Genomic DNA, 21,566 nt, shown 5'->3' on the forward strand with positions numbered 1-21,566 from the left:
AATGACACATTTCTCCAAAACAGTCCTTGCTTTAATTAATTTCTTCTGGAATGAGAAAAGCAAGACATGGTACAAAAAGAAAATGAAAAAAAAATTGCCCCAGTGCTTCTATCAACCTAGAAAATGTGAAAAAGATCAACCCATTAACTTAGTTTTGGTAAACCATTCTCTACAAGCACAATAGGTTGTTGAAATTTGGCCCTATTTATGATGTCATAAGGAGCTCTTATTAGAATAATACCGCCCACTTAATCTGCACTATCCAATCACAGCACTGCCATTTAGTGCAGAAAAAAAGAGAGAGAAAAAAATAATTGGAGAGTTTCAATTGCAACAAACCACCATCATTGTGATCAGATTTTGCACTTCATCAGCTCATTTGCATTTTAAAGGACACACCCAAAACGGCACATTTTTGCACACACCAACAAAGTGTCAATTTTAACTAGGGCTGGGTATCGATTAAGATGTTCCAGATCGATTCCATTTCAATTCCCAAGCTATCAAATCGATTCGATTCTCGATCTCGGATCTCGGGTCGGTTTTTATATTAAATTCTCAATTCAACTTAATGAATATAGATTTAATACAAATACTATATTAATAAAAAAGAACAGTGAACATAAGTTTACAAGTGGGTAATTAATAAAAAGAAATTAAAAGCCACAACATTATCGTCGTCGTCTTGCTAACGAAATCTAAAATGCCTCCATACCTCTTACTGTTTATGTGAAGGTGGCATCAACGTCGATGAAGCACCCAAAACCGCCATTTTAAGGACTAGATGAAAGAATGACAGGCTCACCTCTCGCTCTTTGGTAACATCGCGCAAGGCAAAAAAGAGGGTGATATCTAGTGAAGAAGACTAGTAATTTGATTAATGTTAATCTTACGTTCAATGTTTGCAGAATAAAATATGGAAAAAAATAGATTCTGCTCTTTTAAAAAACGATTCATCGCAAAATCGATTTTTTTTTGCCCAGCCCTAATTTTAACATGTTATAATAAATTATCTATATGGTATTTTGAGCTAAAACTTCACATATGTGCTATATGGGGACACCAACGATTTATTTGACATCTTAAAAGAGTCTTGTGCCATGGCCCCTTTAAAATGCATACAGTTAGTAACAAAATGTACTAACTTTGATATTCTTCACTGTTTCTGGGTGATGAATCAAATATAGGCAAATATGAGACACTGAAGTTAACGTATTTGTAAGAATGGTCTAAATCATATTGCAATGACATTTATGATTAGGCTTATGGAATCATACCATCTCTTTATGCTTACATGATAAAGGGACACAGAATTAAACATTTATTTTGATCATATATTTTTCATAAAATAAGATATTCTGAAAACATATACTTATACTTTGCATTTATAATTAAACTAAAATTTAAATTTAGTTTATTGAATTAAAACAACTTTCAAACTTGTAAACTACTGACAACGTTAAATGCGAGTGGTTAAGATGAATGATATTGCTGCCATCTACAGGACAACTAACTACAGTGCATTAAATACTCCGCGATGCTAGTGCAAAGTCATGCATCAGTAAACAACGTTTAACTAAATATTAAAAATATTTTGTTTATAGTTTCATCCCTTAGCTTTCAATTTAAATCACCAGCTAAGGTTATTCAATGTTATTTGTTTACGAGGACTTTTATTTTGAAACAATAAGTGTATAACGGTTTTACCGGATGTGGCTAAGTGCGTCGATCCGTCCATAATAATTTACACAAATTATCAGTATATGCCGAAAATGCTGCATACAGTGTGCCTCTACTACCGAAAATAATTCTAAACTGCGTGTTTTTGCAATCTTAAAACCAGTCTAGATTGATTACATGTATCAGGTGCTATGGACAGAGGGTGAGAAATGCGTGATATGTGATTTGTTTGCAGAATGATCAGTTAACGGTGCAGACAGACCCTGCGGCTAACATTAGCCTATTCCACTCTGTCACAACGTAGGTTTTTAGTCGTTTTCAAGTCATCTGCTGGTTTGACTCACGATGGCAGACGACATTCATTCATCTACTACTGACTGAAACTATGATGTGCGGTTATTCAGGTAACATTCAGTTGACAGATGATTTTATAGGGTTTAAATGAATGAACAATCACACAGGGCTTATCTGCTGGTGCTATGGATGAGTAAGGCACAAATATGTGTCAGGTTAGAGAAGGTTTTCCTGGCAAGAAAGGGCAGTGTAGGTAATGTTTGCAGATGGTCAGAATGTTTTGGATCAGGATGTGGAGAAACAACAACCCAAACCACTGACACCTATAACTGAGCAGGTGAGTTATAGCCTATATCTTATAACTTATATGCTTAACGTTATATCTTCACACACACATGGTACACGTTGCTAGTATCTTGTACCGGGATCCCATTTTGCCTTCAGAACCAGGCAATGCTTTTCCAATCTTCTATTTTCCAATTTTTGGTGAGCATTAAGCTGACAGGAGTAGCACACAATTTTTTTCTGCTGAAGCCCATCTGCTTCAAGGTTCAACATGTTGTGCTTTCAGAGATGGTATTCTGCATACCTTGGTTCTAATGAGTGGTTATTTGAGTTACTGTTGCCCTTCTATCATCTAAACCAGTCTGTCCATTCTTCTCTGACATCAGCAAGGCATTTTTGTCCACACAACTGCCCCACATTAGATATTTTCACTTTTTGGTACCATTCTCTTTAAACCCTAGAGATGATTGTGTGTGAAAATCCCAGTAGATCAGCAGTTTAAAAAATACTCAGCCTGTCAACCATGCCACGTTCAAAGTCACTTAAATCCCATTCTGATGCTCGGTTTAAACTTTGTTGCTGCCATGTGATTGGCAGTCATTGATTGATTGATTGATTAGCCATCATCTAACATCTAATAAAGTACCTAATAAAGTGGCCTTTAGTTAAATTAATATATAGTAAAAAAAAAGTAAAAATTAAATATAATAAATACAGTGGCATGACATTTATTAAACCTGATCTGTTAAATAATGTTGTAATTTAATCTCAGGAGTGAGAAAGGAGGCTCTCTACTCATGGATGTCTGCAGTAAAAACTCAAATCGCACAGCACCGGTGACTGAAGGGGGACCCAGGCGAGCCGATGTGCCTCTGTGCTCTCGCACTAATGGTTGGAGCTGGCCCCCGCACCCCTTCCAGCTCCTGGCCTGGCTGCTGTACTTGTACTTTGCTGTCACTGGCTTTGGTGTGTTTGTGCCTTTGCTCCCTACACACTGGATCCCAGCTGGATATATTGTATCCTTATTTTGTAGTTTATCATGTGATCTAGTTTATCACATGGTCCAGAGAAAAAGCTATTTCTTATGGTATCATGTGATGTTAGATTAACAGAGTTCTTGTAGCTGAATTGGTAAAGGGGTTCAATCTAAGGGAACACACATAGTGATAAAAGAAATGTATGTGCTTGTCAAATGCATAAATGTTATAATCTTTAACTCAAAGTTCAGTGTACAGGGATCACATTTGTCTGTCACCTGTTTATGCACCTTATGGCAGTTTCCATCAACCCTGCCGATTATAACGTAAGAGCTAAGAGTTACAAGGGACCCCTGCCGGTGTTCGATCGCACCAAACATGCACATGTCATTGAGAACTGTCACTGCTACCTCTGTGAAGTGGATGTGTAAGTACAAACATATGCTTGTGTCTGTCTAATGTTGTGTTTTTATGCATTTGTGCCATAAATGCAGAATGTATAGTGAGACACAAGGAGGTGACATGGAGGATAGTGAATAATCTTTACCTGTAACTTTCATTTTTACAGGGGTCCCAAGTCAAAACATTGTAGTGCTTGTAACAAGTGTGTTGCGAGCTTTGACCACCACTGTAGATGGTTGAACAACTGTGTGGGCAGCAGAAACTATTGGTGAGTCTAAACTGGTTGAATTTCTAAACTTAGACTTTCTTGTCTACTTGTTAGATACTGTAGTATAATATATTTTTAACAGAACGCCTATTTTCAAGGAATCCTGTGTGAACGACTGACGTTCCACTAATATGCTGTTGAGACATAAAAAAAGATGTTTTTCTGACATTAATAATAATATCTCATAAGGAAGTCGTAAAGCAATTATGAGGTCAAGTGCTGTTGCTTAGCATTGTAAGCAAACAGTCATACAGCTACTGAGTTTTACTTGGTTGCACTGAGCTGCAGTGAATCAGTTGTTTGTTCAACTTTATAAGCCGGCAAATGAATTCATTAAATAAAAACATTCATGTTTGATGAGCGTCTGTACTTTCAAAATGATAAACTGATTTGAAGCCTCATGCAAAACATATGAAAGTTAAGTAGTGACTCCCGACTGAAGTTTAAATATTACAAATGCCAACTCCAATTCCATTTTTACTTTAAAACCTTATCTCTTTTGTAGATTTTTGTTAGGCTGTTATGTTATTATTTCTTTCTCTTTTTGCTTCTCACAGGCTTTTCCTCAACAGTGTGATTTCTGCTCTTCTGGGGATTGTTTTGGTTGTAGTTATTGCCAGTTTTGTTTTCATAGAGTTCTTTTTGGACCCATCAAAACTCAGATCCGACAAGCACTTTCAACAGGGTGAGAGACACATTATTTTATGTAATAACGCTACACTCAACACTATGCTTCAACTCTCTCAGCTGCTTTATTTCTCTCTCTCTCTCTTTCTGCAGTAAAGAACGAGTCTGTGGTGTGGTTTGTCTTTCTGCCTGTGGCTCCAGTCACCACAGCAGGTCCCGCCATTCCTGCTCTGGCAGGAGTAACCATTGCCCTGGGACTACTGTCTGCACTTTTGCTTGGCCACTTACTCTGCTTTCACATATACCTCAGTGAGTACTTATCAGACCGCACTCATGTCTCTGCTTTCAATATTAGCCCGATTGTATGTATTAAAGGCACAATATATAAGATTTTTGCATTAAAGTATCCAAAAACTACTAGCACAGCTTTAGATTTTTTCACGTCTACTCTTTATCACATGCAGTGTTATGTCCAAAGGTTATGGTGCTTTTGCTGTCACAGAAAACATACATCTGTTTGAATTCATGTGGCACTGTGCAGATCGGTGAATGACATCAAACTATTTCAGTGTTTTCTATAAAGTGGAATGACTGTTTACATGCAAGTCTTAGGCTCACGTGAGATGTCACAATTACTTTTATTAAAACGGCATATAGTGAAAATAAAATTTAAAGACAGTGTTTCATGCAACAACATGCGAGCTGGTTGGAAAGCTTGTGTCTGACCTCAGTGTACATTTCTGGCAGAGTTTCTGTTGCAAAAAAACACAATATAGACTGTATTGTCTCATCTCGTGTCCCGTTGGGAAAAATACAGTTATTTTACCAAAACGTATTATACTGCCCAGCCCTAGTAGTAAAGTACAGGTTCAGGGCTCTACACTAACTTTTTGCATTGGTTGCACTGGTGCGCCTTTTTTTCTTAGGTGCACCAGCACAAAAGTTAGGTGCACCCAAATTTTTGCCCACATTTCACCCAAAAATGAAAATTCGGTCATAATTTACTGTCATGTTGTAACAAACCTGTATAAATGTCTTTGTTGTGGTGAACATGACTAAAGATATTTTGAGGAATGTTTATAACCAAACCATTCATGTGCCACATTCACATTATTTTTTCCTACTATGGAAGTGAATGGGGCTCATGCTCAGTTTGGTTACAAACATTCCTCAAAATATCTTGCTTTGTGTTCATCAGATCAAAGAAATTTATACAGGTTTGTAACACAATGAGGAAGAGTTAATGATGACAGAATTTTCATTTTTGTGTGAACTAACACCGCGGTTTAGCACCCATGGTGGTTTAATGTACAGAATATAAACATGTAGGCTATTTTATAATTTTCATGCTGTCATTCCGTTTTCCTTATTATGAGTCATGTACAGTCCTGTTTGATAACCCGCATCCGCACGATTAAAATAACACTTGACTTGTTAGCTGACATCAGCATCAATTTATTTCATACCCGCCCGTTTGACATAAAGACAGCAACCGGCTGCATATCAAATTGCGAATTAAGTAGAAACCTTTAAAGATCTTCATGCAGAATATGGACAGAAATAAGCACAGGGCCATGATTGGACAAATATATTATCATTTAATGTAAAACTTTGTGAGGGTCAAATCGTAATGCTATTTGTGCATGAAACTAAACCCTTTGGTTCAACAACACAAATCAAGCAATTAACTTATTTCTCTATTTAAGACAGCCAGTCTGGCAGGGCGGTATAAGCGATGCAGCAAACGCCGAAAAGTTTACATTATAATGTAACGGTTACAATACATCATCCATGAACATGATTTATGAGTCCTGTCGGATGGATTCCTATCAAAATTGAAGGTCAATACACCTTCTTTCATTCCACGCTCTTTAAAGCGCACAATTTCTGAAAAACGCTTTGGAAAAGGGAGTTGGGCTGACTATTAAAACACACTTGTAGACAATCAGCAGTAAGGGGCATGTCTACTAACTGACATCGTTGCCTGGGTTGCGTATGTGTGGGACGGGTCTATCAAAAGAAGGTCCAGATTCTATTGGGGTAGGGGCGTGATTGTTTAGGTGATTTCAAATATCAACCCTGGCTTTCAAACACTGTGCACTCCGCCTTTAATAACATCATCAAGCTGCGGCCATTGTTGTTGTTTAGCGACCTCTAGCAGAAAAAACTGCATATTGTGCCTTTAAAGACAAAAATGTACAATGTGTAAAATGTGTAGGAAAATGTTAAGAGCATTTAATATGAACAGATCATTTTGACTTTTAGTAAACATTTTGCTTACAGTTGTAATTAATGAGACACTCCATGATGTCAAATATTGCTTAGTTGATCAATAAGATCCAGCAGACTGATACTTGCCCTGCTATATTTCAGAAGTTGGGTTTGGGCTGTGGTATAGTCTTAATTTTGCTTTAAATAAAATACTGCAGTGCAGTTATCACATTGGAAACCAAACAGCTTTGGTCATTCACCACTGTATGCTGTCAACAGGGTCATTTAACTGGGGTTGATTGGTGCAGCCGTAGTAACCATGGCAACACTACTCCAAAGCCACAGATCATTTTGTAAAGGCACACCGACAGTCATCTGATGATCTGTCTTGTTTTGTGGTTATTTAATTTTCTGTTACTAGGCATGTACTTCCTATTAAACATTTCCAGCTGTTGGTTTTGAGTTTAGCACTTTGCTTTAAAATCATACTGTAGTTTTAACTGTGCATGTGACCTCTTCCTTTGGGTTAATGCACTTATTTAAGGTAAACTCAGTTTGTTACACCTCGTGATGATTTCTGTGCATCATATTGAGATGGTTTTATTTGTATATACTGAATTTTTGACTCACTCTTGTTTGCATTATCCAGACTAAAGATCCAACCAGAAAAATCTGTGGTTCTCAGTCAAGGGTTTGAGCACTTTCAAAGATAACTTGCAGTCAAATTCTAACCTCATTAAATGCTAACAAAAGCTGAAAGAGTCCGGATGTTGGCCTATGTAAACTGACATCATTAGCCACTCTAAAGACTATAAAAGATTGCCACTCAAATAATGCCTATAGATAATAGCCATTATATTGATGAATTGTGTCTTATCATGTGCCACAAGGGGGCATTGATAAGAAATAAAATGAGACTACACCCTAAAATTCACAATGCATTTCAGTGTGACAAGTTGAATAATATTGGCATGATTCATATCCTTAGTCATATTATAAATAATATACTACATAAGGAGGATGTAAAAATAGACAATTTCAAATTCTCTATTTCTCTCTCACATTCTTTCCTTTAGTGTGGAACAGACTTAGCACATATGAGTATATTGTGCGACAGCGGCATCGACAAGAGTCCAAAGATATCAGAAACTCCCCTTCAGAGAATGAATCAGGCCTTCCAAAGACGAATCTTATCAAGGTAACACGCAAAAACATTGTGCATAATATATAAAGCACAGCCAAGGTTATATGCACGTATGCAGCTGGGTTGTGTCTACTGAGCTTTCAAGTTGACTTGCTTCCAACTCTATATTGCTAAATAATTAATGATCAGAAGTGTTGTCACCTTAATAGATATAGGTTTACAACATCTGTTTTATAGGTGCATCCTTACCTATTGACTCTTGTTAGTTTTATACATATTTAATGAACATAATACAGAAATCAAATGCATAGGATTACGGAGAGATGTTTGAGCATAATTGTTTTTATGGGAAGGCTTTTATTTTAAGATATTATTAATGTGGATGCACACTTAATAATTTTTTTCGGCGGTTGTTGTCATAAATCTGTCAGCTTCTTATGAATGCTAGTATATTGGAATAAGTGTTCAAATACAGCAAGTGTTGCCTGCATTGCTAGTGTGACTTGTCCATGGCAACCTAGTTGTTTTAACAACCATGTTGGTAAAACAACTTACTGTGGGTATGAAATCGTCTGCACAGTTGCTTCACAGAGCAATTAACACATTCCCAAGAAAACTTCTCCAACGGGCTGGTGCCAAATCCTCACAGGGGCGGCGCATTGAGCTCACACTGAACTATGGGAAATGAGCGCACACCATGAGTTCACTTCCTGCCACAGAACACAAGGTGTGTGTTCTAAAGACAGTATAACTCTCTCTTAATGGAGCATTACCATTTGGATTTAAAATATGAGGGTGTAAGCAGGCATTGCAATAACATCGGTTTTGGACAGTACCACCCAACAGCAAGATATCTTGTACCTGACTGGGAATTAGCTCCTTAAATAGTCTATTTATGTACGTACATATTTATACAGCATATGCAGTTGTGGCTTAAAGTGATGTCCAACTTTGAACAATTGACATCTTTGCTGTATATATAGAGATATTTTAAAGATGCATTAAACATTTTGTATGCATTTTGCATTGGTAGTTTTAGAGTGTAAACTGAAGCACAACTTTGAGAAGAATTTAAGGAGGCTTTGCAAAAAATTACACACAACACATGTGCAGTTAATAAAAGTAAATCAAATAAACAATATAAATAAAAAATATAAATAAAGTTAATAACATAACCCAGGACAATAATTTTAAAATATTACCACAAAAGTGGATGAACAAAATTTAAGAACAGGTAAAATTGTAGTCATTATATGCTTTATTTTGTTTTTTTTCTTAATATTTTAATAAAAGTACAAAAATAATGTTTAGTGTTTTGTTCATTTTGTACCATACACCTTATATTTAGGTGTTTTATTCTAACCTGAGGTAGCATTAAAAGCAAATATTGTATGAAATCCCCCCCAGTAATCACTTTTGGCCACTACTGCTGCATGAAAGAGTAAAAAGAGTTTATATTGACTGAAACTGAGTCATTCAAAAAATAATAAAAATGGATATGATACATGTAAAATATTTGCGTTGAAATGATCAATAAGAGATTTGTTGTGAGGGACACTGATCACTTTGTAAATATTTGCAATGTGAAAATGTACTTTGTCCAAAATAATTTAATAAAATAAAACTATGTAACACATGATATTGTGGGTTAAACAGTCTGAGATGCATGCCATTTTTTTGAGATTCTGTTAAATCTAGACAGGTTCAGACTTAGCAAATACTTTAAAAACGGTTATGTAAGTTGACCCAATCTTTACTCCGTAGTAGTCCTCATGAAAGGATGTGTGCATGTGACTTCACTCGTTCCTAAAAGAACTGTTTGCTTTGGCTTGCTGTACAGATTGTTGTGTTGGGCAGGGCTGCTGTCTCACTAATCATACATAACCACATACTGTATACTCACAAGTGCACGTGCGCCACAAGTACCCCACACACCCAGTAGACACACAGACTTACACGCACATACTCCTCCTTAACGCCCCTATTCTCCAAACAACAACAAAAATAAGCATCCACTTATGCACTTATACCACTTGATGTTCCTTGGATGCCAGGGCGTCTACACTAAATCAAGTTTAATCAAGGGAAGCCATAATGAATCACCATGAAAACACATTAATTTGGCCAAACCCTCTGTTACCAGACCTACACAGATGGTGTACTCCACCATCATTTGACAGCAGTTCTTGGTTGATTCTTGGTTTAAAGTGCACTTAACTGTATTTGCCAGATGATGAATAATAAGAGTTCTGTATGTGGTAATGACATATCGTTACGTGAGCTTCAAACACGATTGTTTCCTCCTTCTCATGTAAACCATGTGCATGAAAAAGACCACTGAAAAACAGACCAACCTCAACATCACACAGTGTCAAGATGTATGCCCCAAACAATAAATATCACATTCACTTACTTACAATATTGTTATAATGCTAAAAAGTTAGTGTTCTATGCTAGTTAATGCTAGCGTTTAGGCTGAAGTTCTACTATTGTCTTTACAGTTACGTTTTGCAGGTCCATACTGAAAAAACACAAACTTACCACTCAGAAAAGTCCATTTCAGATCTTCCTAACAATTGATTATTCCTCAAAATCTGTATATTCGTCTGATACAGGCTCAAACATAAGATCTGAGAAACAGCCGAGCAGAGCTCAATATTATTGTTCATTACCCTTTCAAATAAGGTAATAATAGACCATGTCATTGTGGGGTCAAATCCTAGGGTTGTAAATGGACATGTAAAACCAACTCTGGATCATTTTTGCACTTAATAAAGCCACATACTTTCTGTGTAGGTATTGGAGAACAATGTATCAATACATTCTTTGGCACCTTTAACTTTTACTATAATATTCTGATTACACTTGACTAAAATGTTAACTATCTTAAAAATCTTTTCATCTAAAGGTGTATGGTTAAATGCTTTAAATTACTTTTGTAGATAAAAATATACCTTATAAAATATACCTTATATCATTATATATATCATTTAAATAGATGACTTAAACAGAATATTGAAGGAAAAGCATCCAATAAGAGCCCAGATTAAATGTGAACTCCTTTGATATTCTTCAAAATTCATTAATTCAATTTCTAGGCAAAGGTTGAGTTAGAATAGAATTCATGGAGGGGTCTGAAATTGTCATCTTAGGTGCATGTCCACTGTGAGAGATATAATAAAAAATCCAGAAATCAGAATATATGATTTTTTTAACTGTTTATTTGTATGATACAGCTGCAAATGGGTATTTGAACACCTGTCTATCAGCTAGAATTCTGACCCTCAAAGACCTGTTAGTCTGCTTTTAAAATGTCCACCTCCACTCCATTTATTATCCTAAATTAGATGCACCTGTTTGAGGTTGTTAGCTGCATAAAGACACCTGTCCACCCCATACAATCAGTAAGAATCCAAAGAGCTGTCCAAAGACACTAAAGACAAAATTGTACACCTCCACAAGGCTGGAAAGGGCTACGGGGAAATTGCCAAGCAGCTTGGTGAAAAAGGTGAAAAAGGTCCACTGTTGGAGCAATCATTAGAAAATGAAAAGAGCTAAACATGACTGTCAATCTCCCTCATACTGGGGCTCCACGTGGGGTCTCAATGACCCTAAGAAAGGTGAGAAATCAGCCCAGAACTACACGGGAGGAGCCAGTCAAGGACCTGAAAAGAGCTGGGACCACCATTTCCAAGGTTACTGTTGGTAATACACTAAGACGTCATGGTTTGAAATCATGCATGGCACGGAAGGTTCCCATGCTTAAACCAGCACATGTCCAGGCCCGTCTTAAGTTTGCCAATGACCATTTGGATGATCCAGAGGAGTCATGGGAGAACGTCATGTGGTCAGATGAGACAAAAACAGAACTTTTTGGTCATAATTCCACTAAACGTGTTTGGAGGAAGAAGAATGATGAGTACCATCCCAAGAACACCATCCCTACTGTGAAGTATGGGGGTGGTAGCATCATTCTTGAGGGCAGAGGGGGTTCTGCACATGGGACAGGGCAACTGCACTGTATTAAGAAGAGGATGACCGGGGTCATGTATTACAAGATTTTGGGGAACAACCTCCTTCTCTTAGTTAGAGCATTGAAGATGGGTCGAGGGAGGCTGGGTCTTCCAACATGAGAATGACCCGAGGCACACAACCAGGATAACCAAGGAGTGGCTCTGTAAGAAGCATATCTATGTTCTGGCGTGGCCTAGCCAGTCTTCAGACCTAAACCCAATAGAGAATCTTTGGAGGGAGCTTAAACTCCGTGTTTCTCAGCGACAGGCCAGAAACCTGACTGATCGAGAGAAGATCTGTGTGGGCCAAAATCCCTCCTGCAGTGTGTGCAAACCTGGTGAAAAACTACAGGAAACATTTGACCTCTGTAATTGCAAACAAAGGCTACTGTACCAAATATTAACATTGACTTTTTCAGGTGTTCAAAAACTTATTTGCAGCTGTATCATACAAATAAATAGTAAAAAAAAAAACATACATGTGATTTCTGGATTTTTTTTAGACTATGTCTCTTACAGTGGACATGCAACTTTGATGACAATTTCAGACCTCTCCATGAATTCTAAGTGGGAGAACTTGCAAAATAGCATGGTGTTCAAATACTTATTTTCCTCACTGTATAATCGGGCTGCACATTTACTTAAAAAACTAATCAGGATTACAATAACGGGTGAAATAATTACATAATCAAACATAACAAAAGCCTTAATTGCAGCTGTCCATTTGTGCTCATTTCTCTGCGTTTCGCCCGTATGTTTGAGCACTAAATATTAGGGCTGGGCAAAAAAATTGATTTTTTTGATTAATCTTTCTTTTTTCTTTTTTCGATTCAGAATCGATTCTCCAAGAGCAGAATCTATTTTTTCTGCAAACATTGAACGTACGATTACCGTTAATTAAATTACTAGTCTTCTACACTAGATGTCACCCTCTTTTTTGCCTTGCGCGATGTAACCAAGGAGCCTGTCATTCAGTACTTAAAATGGCAGTTTTAGGTGCTTAATCAACGTTGATGCCACCTTCACATAAAAAGTAAGAGGTATGAAAGCATTTTAGATTTCGCAAGCAAAACGACAACGATAGTGTTGTGGCTCTAAATTTCTTTTTATTAATTAACCACTTGCAAACTTATGTTCACTGTTATTTTTTATTAATATAGTATTTGTATTAAATCTATATTCATTGAGTTGAATCGAGAATCAAAACCTCAATGTAAAATCTGTTAATCATCAATTACCCCAATTAATAGATCATGGTATATAAAATATATCAATCGTGCAGCCATAATGTAATATTCTCACTATAATATTATGTCTAATTAAGAATCAATCAATAGCAAGTGAATTACCTTTATTTTGGTCATGCAAAGTCTCTCAAGATCTGCTATTGACTGTCTGATGGTCTGTCTCTCACATTATTATTATTATTTTTTTTATTGCTTTGCTGCAGCAACAAGTCAGTTACTCTGGAACATTAGGCTATACCAACCCTGAGATGGAGGTGGAAGATCCCAGTGCTATGAGCTCCCAAGAAGGATCAGCGTAAGTCCCGCTAGACCAGTGAAATGTGATTGACATGCTTTTTTAATTCATTTAGCACATATTTGAAAATGCAACTGCATTTAATGGCATCTTTTATATGAAATTATTACATGGTTGTGATGTCTACCAGTCAGTGGCTTAGAATTAGAGTTTTAAATATGATATGTTATAAATAGTCAAGCCAAAATAATTAGGTGTAAAACAAGTCCTAAGTTACTGAGGTCTGGTTTATCCATGCGTCATATTACATAATGAAGTCACAGTCGGTATTAACGGTAACTTCATATAATGCCAATTACAAAGAAAGCTTTCACAGTGTTGTCATAGTCACTGTTTTCTAAACAGACTGTGCTGAAGTCTTTCCCATGAATCTATTGACACAGAGCAGATTTACAGATATTTTCAGCACTACCAATGACATTTTCAAGTTGTTAAATGTTAAAGGCCACACTTTGAAATGGTTATTAACCCTATTTATTATCAATATCAGCTAATATTTAGACATGTGAAAAATGTATTTTTATGAAAGTAAGTATCTTGACAAATCACTGATGTTTCTCCAGTCTGCAAGATTTTTGTAAGATTAGAGAGTATATTTTAATAAAGTCGTCTTATCTAAGAGTTTTTTTTTTTCTAGAAAACTTAATACTGAAATAGAGAAAGAAAGGCTCTAGTTCTGGGTGTGTCAGCTGTCAAATGAGATCATGGGTCATCATTAGTAATACATCTAAAGAGAGGTGTGGATATGTGGTTGCATGTGGACGTGAGCCAGCAATGGCCGGGATAGTGGCTTGAATTCCACTCTGATGTCTGCTCAGATACTGTGATGTGAAAGATCAGCAGTTATGGGTGGGTGATGGGCAGGCCCACACAAAATCTGCACATTCAGTACACAGCTGAAAGCTCTGCACATGCTCCACCCCTTGCGTGCCTATTAAATATTTGCTAATTCAGATTAATCTTATTGTACTTTCTGCAACCAATCAAAATGTAGTATCATCAGCAGAAAATGTGTTTTGTCCTTTATCATTTGTTTTTCGGCAGCTCTTTTGTCCAGTCATAACAAATGAAAGTTGGGCAGGTCTTTAACATCTGAAGTTAATAATGTCAAAAATAGCTTGATCTTTGTGTCTGATGCTTTGATTTTGGATTTCTGTCTGCAGCGCATTATGGCAACGGCAGGGTCAGATGCTCATCCGAAAAAATGGGTGAAGATGAGCTCCACCAAGCTGTCCTGCAGCCCAGAGCATCACCTTTGCCACACAAACACACACAGGTCAGACACAGTACCACACACAGACAATAGATACACAAAACATATGTGATTTTCAGGGTTTAAATATGCAACTATTGCTTTGTTTACTTTACTTCAAACTTTGACAAATGTTTGCTGTTTCATTTATTTGGATAGAAGAAAAAGAGGAAAGTACGCAAACTTGCAACCGAGTTGAGCAGTGACAGGTCCACTGACACCAGTGTCACCAAAGGCATGCCAAAAACTTCTGGGGAGCAGGGTAAGACAGACAGATATACAACCAGTTGATTAAGGTCTTACAGCTTAGAAGCTAAAATGCTGAATGTAAGACCTGAAAAGAAGTCTGTTTTACTTATTCTTTTAGTGAAGTGTAGGATTAGTTATATTGTCCTAGTATTTAATAATTAAAATTATCATGATAACCTGGTGATGTAATAGTTTTTTCCCTGATGCCATGGTCACACTAGACTTTCAGAATGCAACATTTCTATGCAGACCACTGCATACAAGTGTATCGGCAGCAATTGGATGTATTAGATCACGCTCTATAGTAGGGCTGGGCGATTAATCGAAAAATAACCGAAACCGAAATTCAGAACCTCTAACCGACATTATTTTATCATGTCGGTTATTTCGGTTTTTAATCCTGTTAATACTTTCCCTTTAAAAACAAACTGCTGCGTGTGATGTTGCGTAACTCCGCCCCGTCCTTTCAGTGGCACAGCGAAACATGGAGGAGAACTCAAACACTGTTTAACTGAGCAGCAGGATCATCTAGTGCCCAAAAGAAGCACAGTACTTTTTTTTAAGAAGTACTCGCGAATGTGCAGGCACCTGTGACAAAAATACGGAATGCGCGATCGGGTTTTTACCGCACACGCGCTCAGTTTAATCTACCGATGGGTCTCAGCCCGGGTAATGTCATCACATCTCACTCACTCAAAACCGCGAAAAGACGCGCCCGCGTGAGTTTAATTAGACACTTCAGAGATGATGGAGAGAGAGAACGGGAGAACTTCTAGTCTACATTAACACCAAAAGCATTACAGATGAGAATAAATGGCCTAGACATCAGTGCCCAGTTAAGAAAAAATGGATTGAATACAAGAAACGTGTAAAGGATACAGTCCAAGTATGTATTTTGCCCTACTCATCTCATTACAATATGCTATCTGGATACAACTTATTATGTATGTATCTGATGTCTATAATTAGTCATGGGGGTTGTATGATTCTTTGGTTCATAACTTCCCATTCTGAAAGTTTCATCAATTGTACATAATGACATGCAACATCTGCATAGAGTTAAGTCTATTTAATATTTTTCAGTAATGCAGTTTTTTTGGGAAAAATGTGAATAATTGCATTGCAGGCTGATTTAAGGTGTGCCCTAAACTTTCCAACCTTGTCAGTGAACTCTGAGGCAAAAAATAATTGTTTATTAATCGTAACCGATGTCAAATGTTAGATTAACCGAGGTTTTGATTTTAGGTCAAATCGCCCAGCCCTACTCTATATTGTTACTTTTTATTTTTATTTGCACATCATGGATTTGAATGTGCTTGCACCATTATGTTTGCTTTAAAGGGACATTCCACTTTTTTTGAAAATGTACTCGTTTTCCGGCTCCCCTAGAGTTAAACATTACATTTTTGTCGTTTTGGGGTCCATTCAGCTGATCTCTGGGTCTGGCGCTGCCACTTTTGGCATAGCTTAGCACAATTTATTTAATCTGATTAGACCATTAGCATCGCGCTAAAAATGACCACAGAAAATTAAAAGTTGCGATTTTTTTCCTAGGCAGATATAGCTAGGAACTATACTCTCATTCTGGCGTAATAATCAAGGATTTTGCTGCCGTAACATGGCTGCAGCAGGTGTAGTGATATTACGCAGCACCCCAAAATAGTCCCCTGCTATTAGAAGTTACTAAGGGGACTATTTTCGGCTGCTGCGTAATATCAAGAAGAGTCAAGTTTTGAATAGAAAAAAATATCGAAGCTCTCTGGTCATTTTTTAGCACGATGCTAGTGGTCTGATCCGATTCAATGGACTATGCTAAGCTATGCTAAAATTGGTTCCACCAGAACCGAAGATCAGCTGAATGGATTCCAAAAAGGTAAAAATTAAATGTTTAACTCTAGGCGAGCTAAAAAATAAGCTAAAAAAAGTGTAGTGCCCCTTTAATTATTATTGTATGAAATAGGATTGTGTGATACAGTTATGTTTTTCATCCACCTAAAAAGTCACGCTGTGAGATATCAATCATCTACTGGTCGCACATCTTCACATGATACAAATTCACAGGTCACCAAACCATATCTTTTGCGAAAATGTTTACAATAGCTTGTGCTTCCGGTCTGAGGCAATTGTTGTTGTATGAATGAAAGTCAGTGGAATGAAAAGACTAACGTGACTGCGGCATCATGCATGACTTTGTTTGAAAACACTCGGTTAACAAGGTATGTTTTAGCTTTAATAGTTAATGTACATGCTCTTACACTGTCTGTGTGCCTTGGTTAAATGTTGTCTTAGCTTTTTACACCACAAGGTGTTAAGTATTGTGAGTAGTTTTCCATGATAGTCTTATTGGTGTAATGCTTATTTTATCTTGAGTTGCTTATATTAGATATCAGTTATACCTACAACGATTTTACATACTGTATTAAAATTTAGTATGTTTCATTTTTATAACTCAATATTTTTCAGTGGACCTGATAGTGTCATAGTTACCTTTGTGATCTGTGTCTACGTGTGTCTTGCTTGCCTCAATTAGAGTCCTCTGTAGCTGCTGCCACCGTGTCCGCATCTCTCGGTCAACGTTTACCCTTCCCAGCATTTCCCATGCGGTCCTCCCTCCCCCCTCTTGGGCCTGTACAGGCAGCTGGTCCCCCCGCTGAGTATCATTCTGACTCCGCAGAATCCCTGGAGGAGATCCCCGTAGCAATGGCCCGGCTCGGCAGCGCCGCCCTGGCGGGGCTTCCAGCCCCCATCTGCACTTCTGCCCCTGCAGCTTCAGCCACTTACTCCTCTTCCCTCCAATGCGCTTTGCCACCCTCTGCAGCTGGGCAACTTCTACCTTACCCTCAACCCAGGACCAGGAGGAAGGCAAATGGTCGTAGAGCTGCAGAGCAGAGGTTTGAGATGATGTCCCATAATACATCTGTGTTTGCAAGTCGAGCGAGCGGGGAACCTGCTATGCCTCAAAAAGGCACAAGTGCTGAAGAAAGTCCCTATTTGGCAAAAAGGAAAAGGACCGGTAAAAAGAGAAGTGTGGAAGATCCCAACCCCAGCTAAAGGGTGGAAACGACTGCTACACTACAGAGACACACCGGTTGGTTTCAGTCAGGACTAATCAGGCAGTCGGACGGCATCAAAAAATTCCAGCTTTTGATGAGAATCGCATAGACTTGTAGCTCTGATAACCTGATGCAACCTATGCAGAAAACACTAAATGTCCGCAATGAGGCTAAATGCCTGGAATAAGAGGTTCCAGTTATCAAACCCCTCAGGGTAAAGACATTTCTTTGCTCAATAACATTCGGTCAAAAAGTTGCTATAGCCATGTTTGAAAAGGGGTTATACAAAGTCTGATATCAATCAGCTCAGAATTGCATACATTGAAATATTTAAGAGGTTATGAGTTATGAAAGAGTGGAAGCTGATTGTGGATCTAGACATTGTTGACCCACAATCATCTCATGAATCTTGAGGAAAGTTTAGAAAATACAATGTTATTTAGCTTTTCATTCCAGTACATTTCACTACGACTCTAATGTAGCATCGCACAAATACATTTTAATACTTTAACATGCTTACTTTAATATTTAACGGTAATGCAGCCCTTAATTTATAAATGTTATTTGCCAAAGTTTTGCATTCTGTTTTTTAAAATGAAACAATTTTTTTTTTTCAGTATTTGTACATTGTACAAATGTTACAATAAGTTTTTCATTAAATTATTGTTGTTATTGTATGTTTTATTAAAATATTATTTCTTGTATTTTGTTTTTAAAAAGCTTGTATATGTCTAGTTTGAATGAAATCTACCCAGATAAGTTTGAGTATCTGTTCTCTAGTAAATACAAACATTTATGTCTTCGGTTATTGCACCATCTAATTAGACCCCGATGAGTGTCTATAGGCTGTCAAACATTGTTTAGAGAACCTTGTCAGATCTTTATTTTTAGTATATGATTTGCGGGGTGTGTTGTGGAGAGATAGAAATGGCTCGGTGACGGGTTTAATATGATGTAGAGGGAACTGCTAGATGTAATGTTGTATGATGAATAAGGCCCAACAGTGGCTTAAAGGGGAAGCAATATGTAAATTCGATTTTTTGGGTTATTTTAAGTTATTTCATTGGAGCTTCATAGTTTATGAATTAGCATAGCTTTCATGGATTTGTATCTGTTTACAGTTTATTATTTTCAGCGTTCTGAAGAACAAGTGATTTATTTTTGTAAGATTTACCTAAGAAACCACCCTTTAATAAATTTTGCACTGTTGAAAACATATACACGAGTTAAAATATCTAACTGGCAAACAGAGGAAATAGAAATTAGCTCTTAGTCACCAGAGATATATTAACTAAATAGAGCACTAGAATGCTGTGCAGTAGTGTACACTCGAAAAAAGCTACTGATTTTCAACCTGTTATTTTTAGCCCAGCGTTGGGCCAAAAAGGGTCATGCTGGTTTGTTTTAACCCATTGTTGGGTCAAATATATACATTTTCTGGGTTAGTCTTACCCAACGGCTGTGTTTGTATCTTTTTGACCCAATAACCCAGCATTTTTTAGAGTGAATGTTTTGTCTACTACATAGTGTTTTAAACTTAGTACATTAAACTTGCAGGCTGAAACGATAAACAGTTCAAAACACAGCTAGTATGCTGGAGTTTTGTCAAATGCCCTCATTACATGTTTGTTCCAGGATCCGTTTATAAATAAATTCCAATTAAGTCTGGTTTATTTGTGAAACTGGAAATGGATGGCCAAGTGCATCGCATTGTGGGACACAGTTCTGGTTGTATATTGCACAATTTGGGCAGTTTAGCAGATCATCAAGGTGCTAAATTACATGCAAAAAATTGTATATGCATAGTACAAAAATGTTCCGATCATACACATATAATATTTCCCATACAAACTTAACAGATTTCTGACAGAAACGGCACCTGCAGTAACATTGCACAATAATAATTTGTATCTATTAAAGGTGCAGTGTGTAACTTTTAGAAGGAACTCTTGACAGAACTGCAATATAATAAATATAACTATATTATCAGTGGTGTATAAAGACCTTACATAAAAAACTGTATTGTTTTTATTATCTTAAAATTATGTTTTTATCTACATACATCGCGGGTCCCCTTACATTGAAGTTTCCATTATGTTCTATGGTAGCCTTAAACAAACTGCTCTATAGAGCGATTTATGTCCCTATACGTTGTCTCAGATGACGACATGTTTGTCCTGTGGCGGCTACCTTATGCGTTTTGAAATTAAGGGGTGAATTGTTGGTTGCAATTCGCAATCTCACCACTAGATGCCGCTAAAATTTACACTTTTAGAACAGTTTCCTAAAATAAAGACCTACAGTATATTTAGGCGACTATTTCTTGTGTACACTTTCACAAACCCAGTAGTTAAATCTTTAAGTGTCTATAGCAACACTTGGGAACACAGATCACAACACCACTGCAGCCTCAGCTAAAAATGCTATAAATAAAGTTGATGACATAAGTCCAGTATTCACACTTCTGGTGTAAACCACCACTGCTTAATACTGTCAAAGTATTATTCACTGTGTAACTGAAGAGACAGAGAAGCATTAGCAGTTCAACAGGACTTTCACACAAACATGTCATCCAAACACCTGCTCTAGCATGTTGATATATTTTAATACAACACAGGCTTTTCAGTTAAGGACATTGCTAGTGTTCTCTGCCAGGAACCACTACTAGTCAAGGTCAAACCTGCAGAAAAAATATTTAGATCTTTCAAACTAATTAAAATGTGATATTGACTTTGGCATAGAATTAAGTCTTTCTTATCATGATGTCATTATATGTCAACTTAATAAGGGTGTGTTTAACCAATTAGCTTATGTGTGTTCCTTGCTCAGAAATGTGGCTATTGTTTTTTGGGTTTGTAAATAACACGGCAAGTGGATTGTGTCTTCAAACTTTCCATCAATTCTGTTTCAAAAGTTAAACTAGGAAAAATTCTGCATTAAACTATTTAATGTCAAACTGCTAAACCTTGCAGCATTTTCCTCTTTTTAAAATCATTCTGATCATTCTCATAGGCATGAGAATTTAAATTTCATTTTAAAAGCGTGTTTTCTTTCCCAAATAATGCCAGTTGTATATTTCCAGTTTGGGATTTTATTTTCTGTTACTTCCTCCACAGTTCATTTCTTATAACCCATTCTTACATTTTTTGACACTGCCTTATAGTCCCAGGTGATCTATTTTGCAATATCAGTGTAGTCAGTCAGTGTAACCATGGTATCCGAATATTATAACATTGTAACACTGTCAGTCAAAGTTGCTCTAGTAAGGATAGGCATGCAGCAGAACATGTGACAGGACTCAAAGTGACAGCAGGAGCATTACTGACATAAATCTTTTGGCTGGAGTCTAAGGTACATTGCATGCAATAGTGTCATCAGAGATGATGCAAAAGCTCAGTTTTTAAAACTCTGGCCGCCTGCAGCCATACCATTGTCACTACAGGCTTATAGACTGGGCACGCAACTTCTTATTATGCAGTGTACTATTAATACTGGTAACACTTAAAGGGCACCTATTATGCAAAATCCACTTTTACAAGGTGTTCGGACATAAATGTATGATGGCACAA

At 37.1% G+C, this 21,566-nt stretch overlaps 1 protein-coding gene across 3 annotated transcripts; it reads left to right on the top strand.

Annotated features, from left to right (window-relative positions):
• Window positions 1–1,699: 1,699 nt before the first annotated feature.
• zdhhc1 (zDHHC palmitoyltransferase 1) lies at window positions 1,700–19,215 on the top strand. 3 transcript variants are annotated; one of them, XM_073859031.1, is made up of 13 exons: window positions 1,700–1,882; window positions 1,985–2,084; window positions 2,241–2,311; window positions 3,032–3,275; window positions 3,488–3,663; window positions 3,805–3,906; window positions 4,464–4,591; window positions 4,687–4,842; window positions 7,821–7,942; window positions 13,352–13,439; window positions 14,604–14,719; window positions 14,855–14,957; window positions 17,475–19,215. In XM_073859031.1, the coding sequence occupies exons 4-13, from the start codon at window positions 3,057–3,059 to the stop codon at window positions 17,993–17,995; spliced, it is 1,731 nt and encodes a 576-aa protein (XP_073715132.1). In that variant the 5' UTR covers window positions 1,700–1,882; window positions 1,985–2,084; window positions 2,241–2,311; window positions 3,032–3,056; the 3' UTR covers window positions 17,996–19,215. The 3 variants fall into 3 exon arrangements, with proteins under 3 accessions (XP_073715132.1, XP_073715133.1, XP_073715131.1); XM_073859032.1 differs by lacking the exon at window positions 2,241–2,311; XM_073859030.1 differs by having other exon boundaries at window positions 1,700–2,311.
• The last annotated feature ends 2,351 nt before the right edge of the window (window positions 19,216–21,566 follow it).

The sequence above is a fragment of the Misgurnus anguillicaudatus genome, chromosome 21 (genome assembly GCF_027580225.2).
Source record: "Misgurnus anguillicaudatus chromosome 21, ASM2758022v2, whole genome shotgun sequence".
In the NCBI taxonomy this organism is placed as follows: Eukaryota; Metazoa; Chordata; class Actinopteri; order Cypriniformes; family Cobitidae; genus Misgurnus; species Misgurnus anguillicaudatus.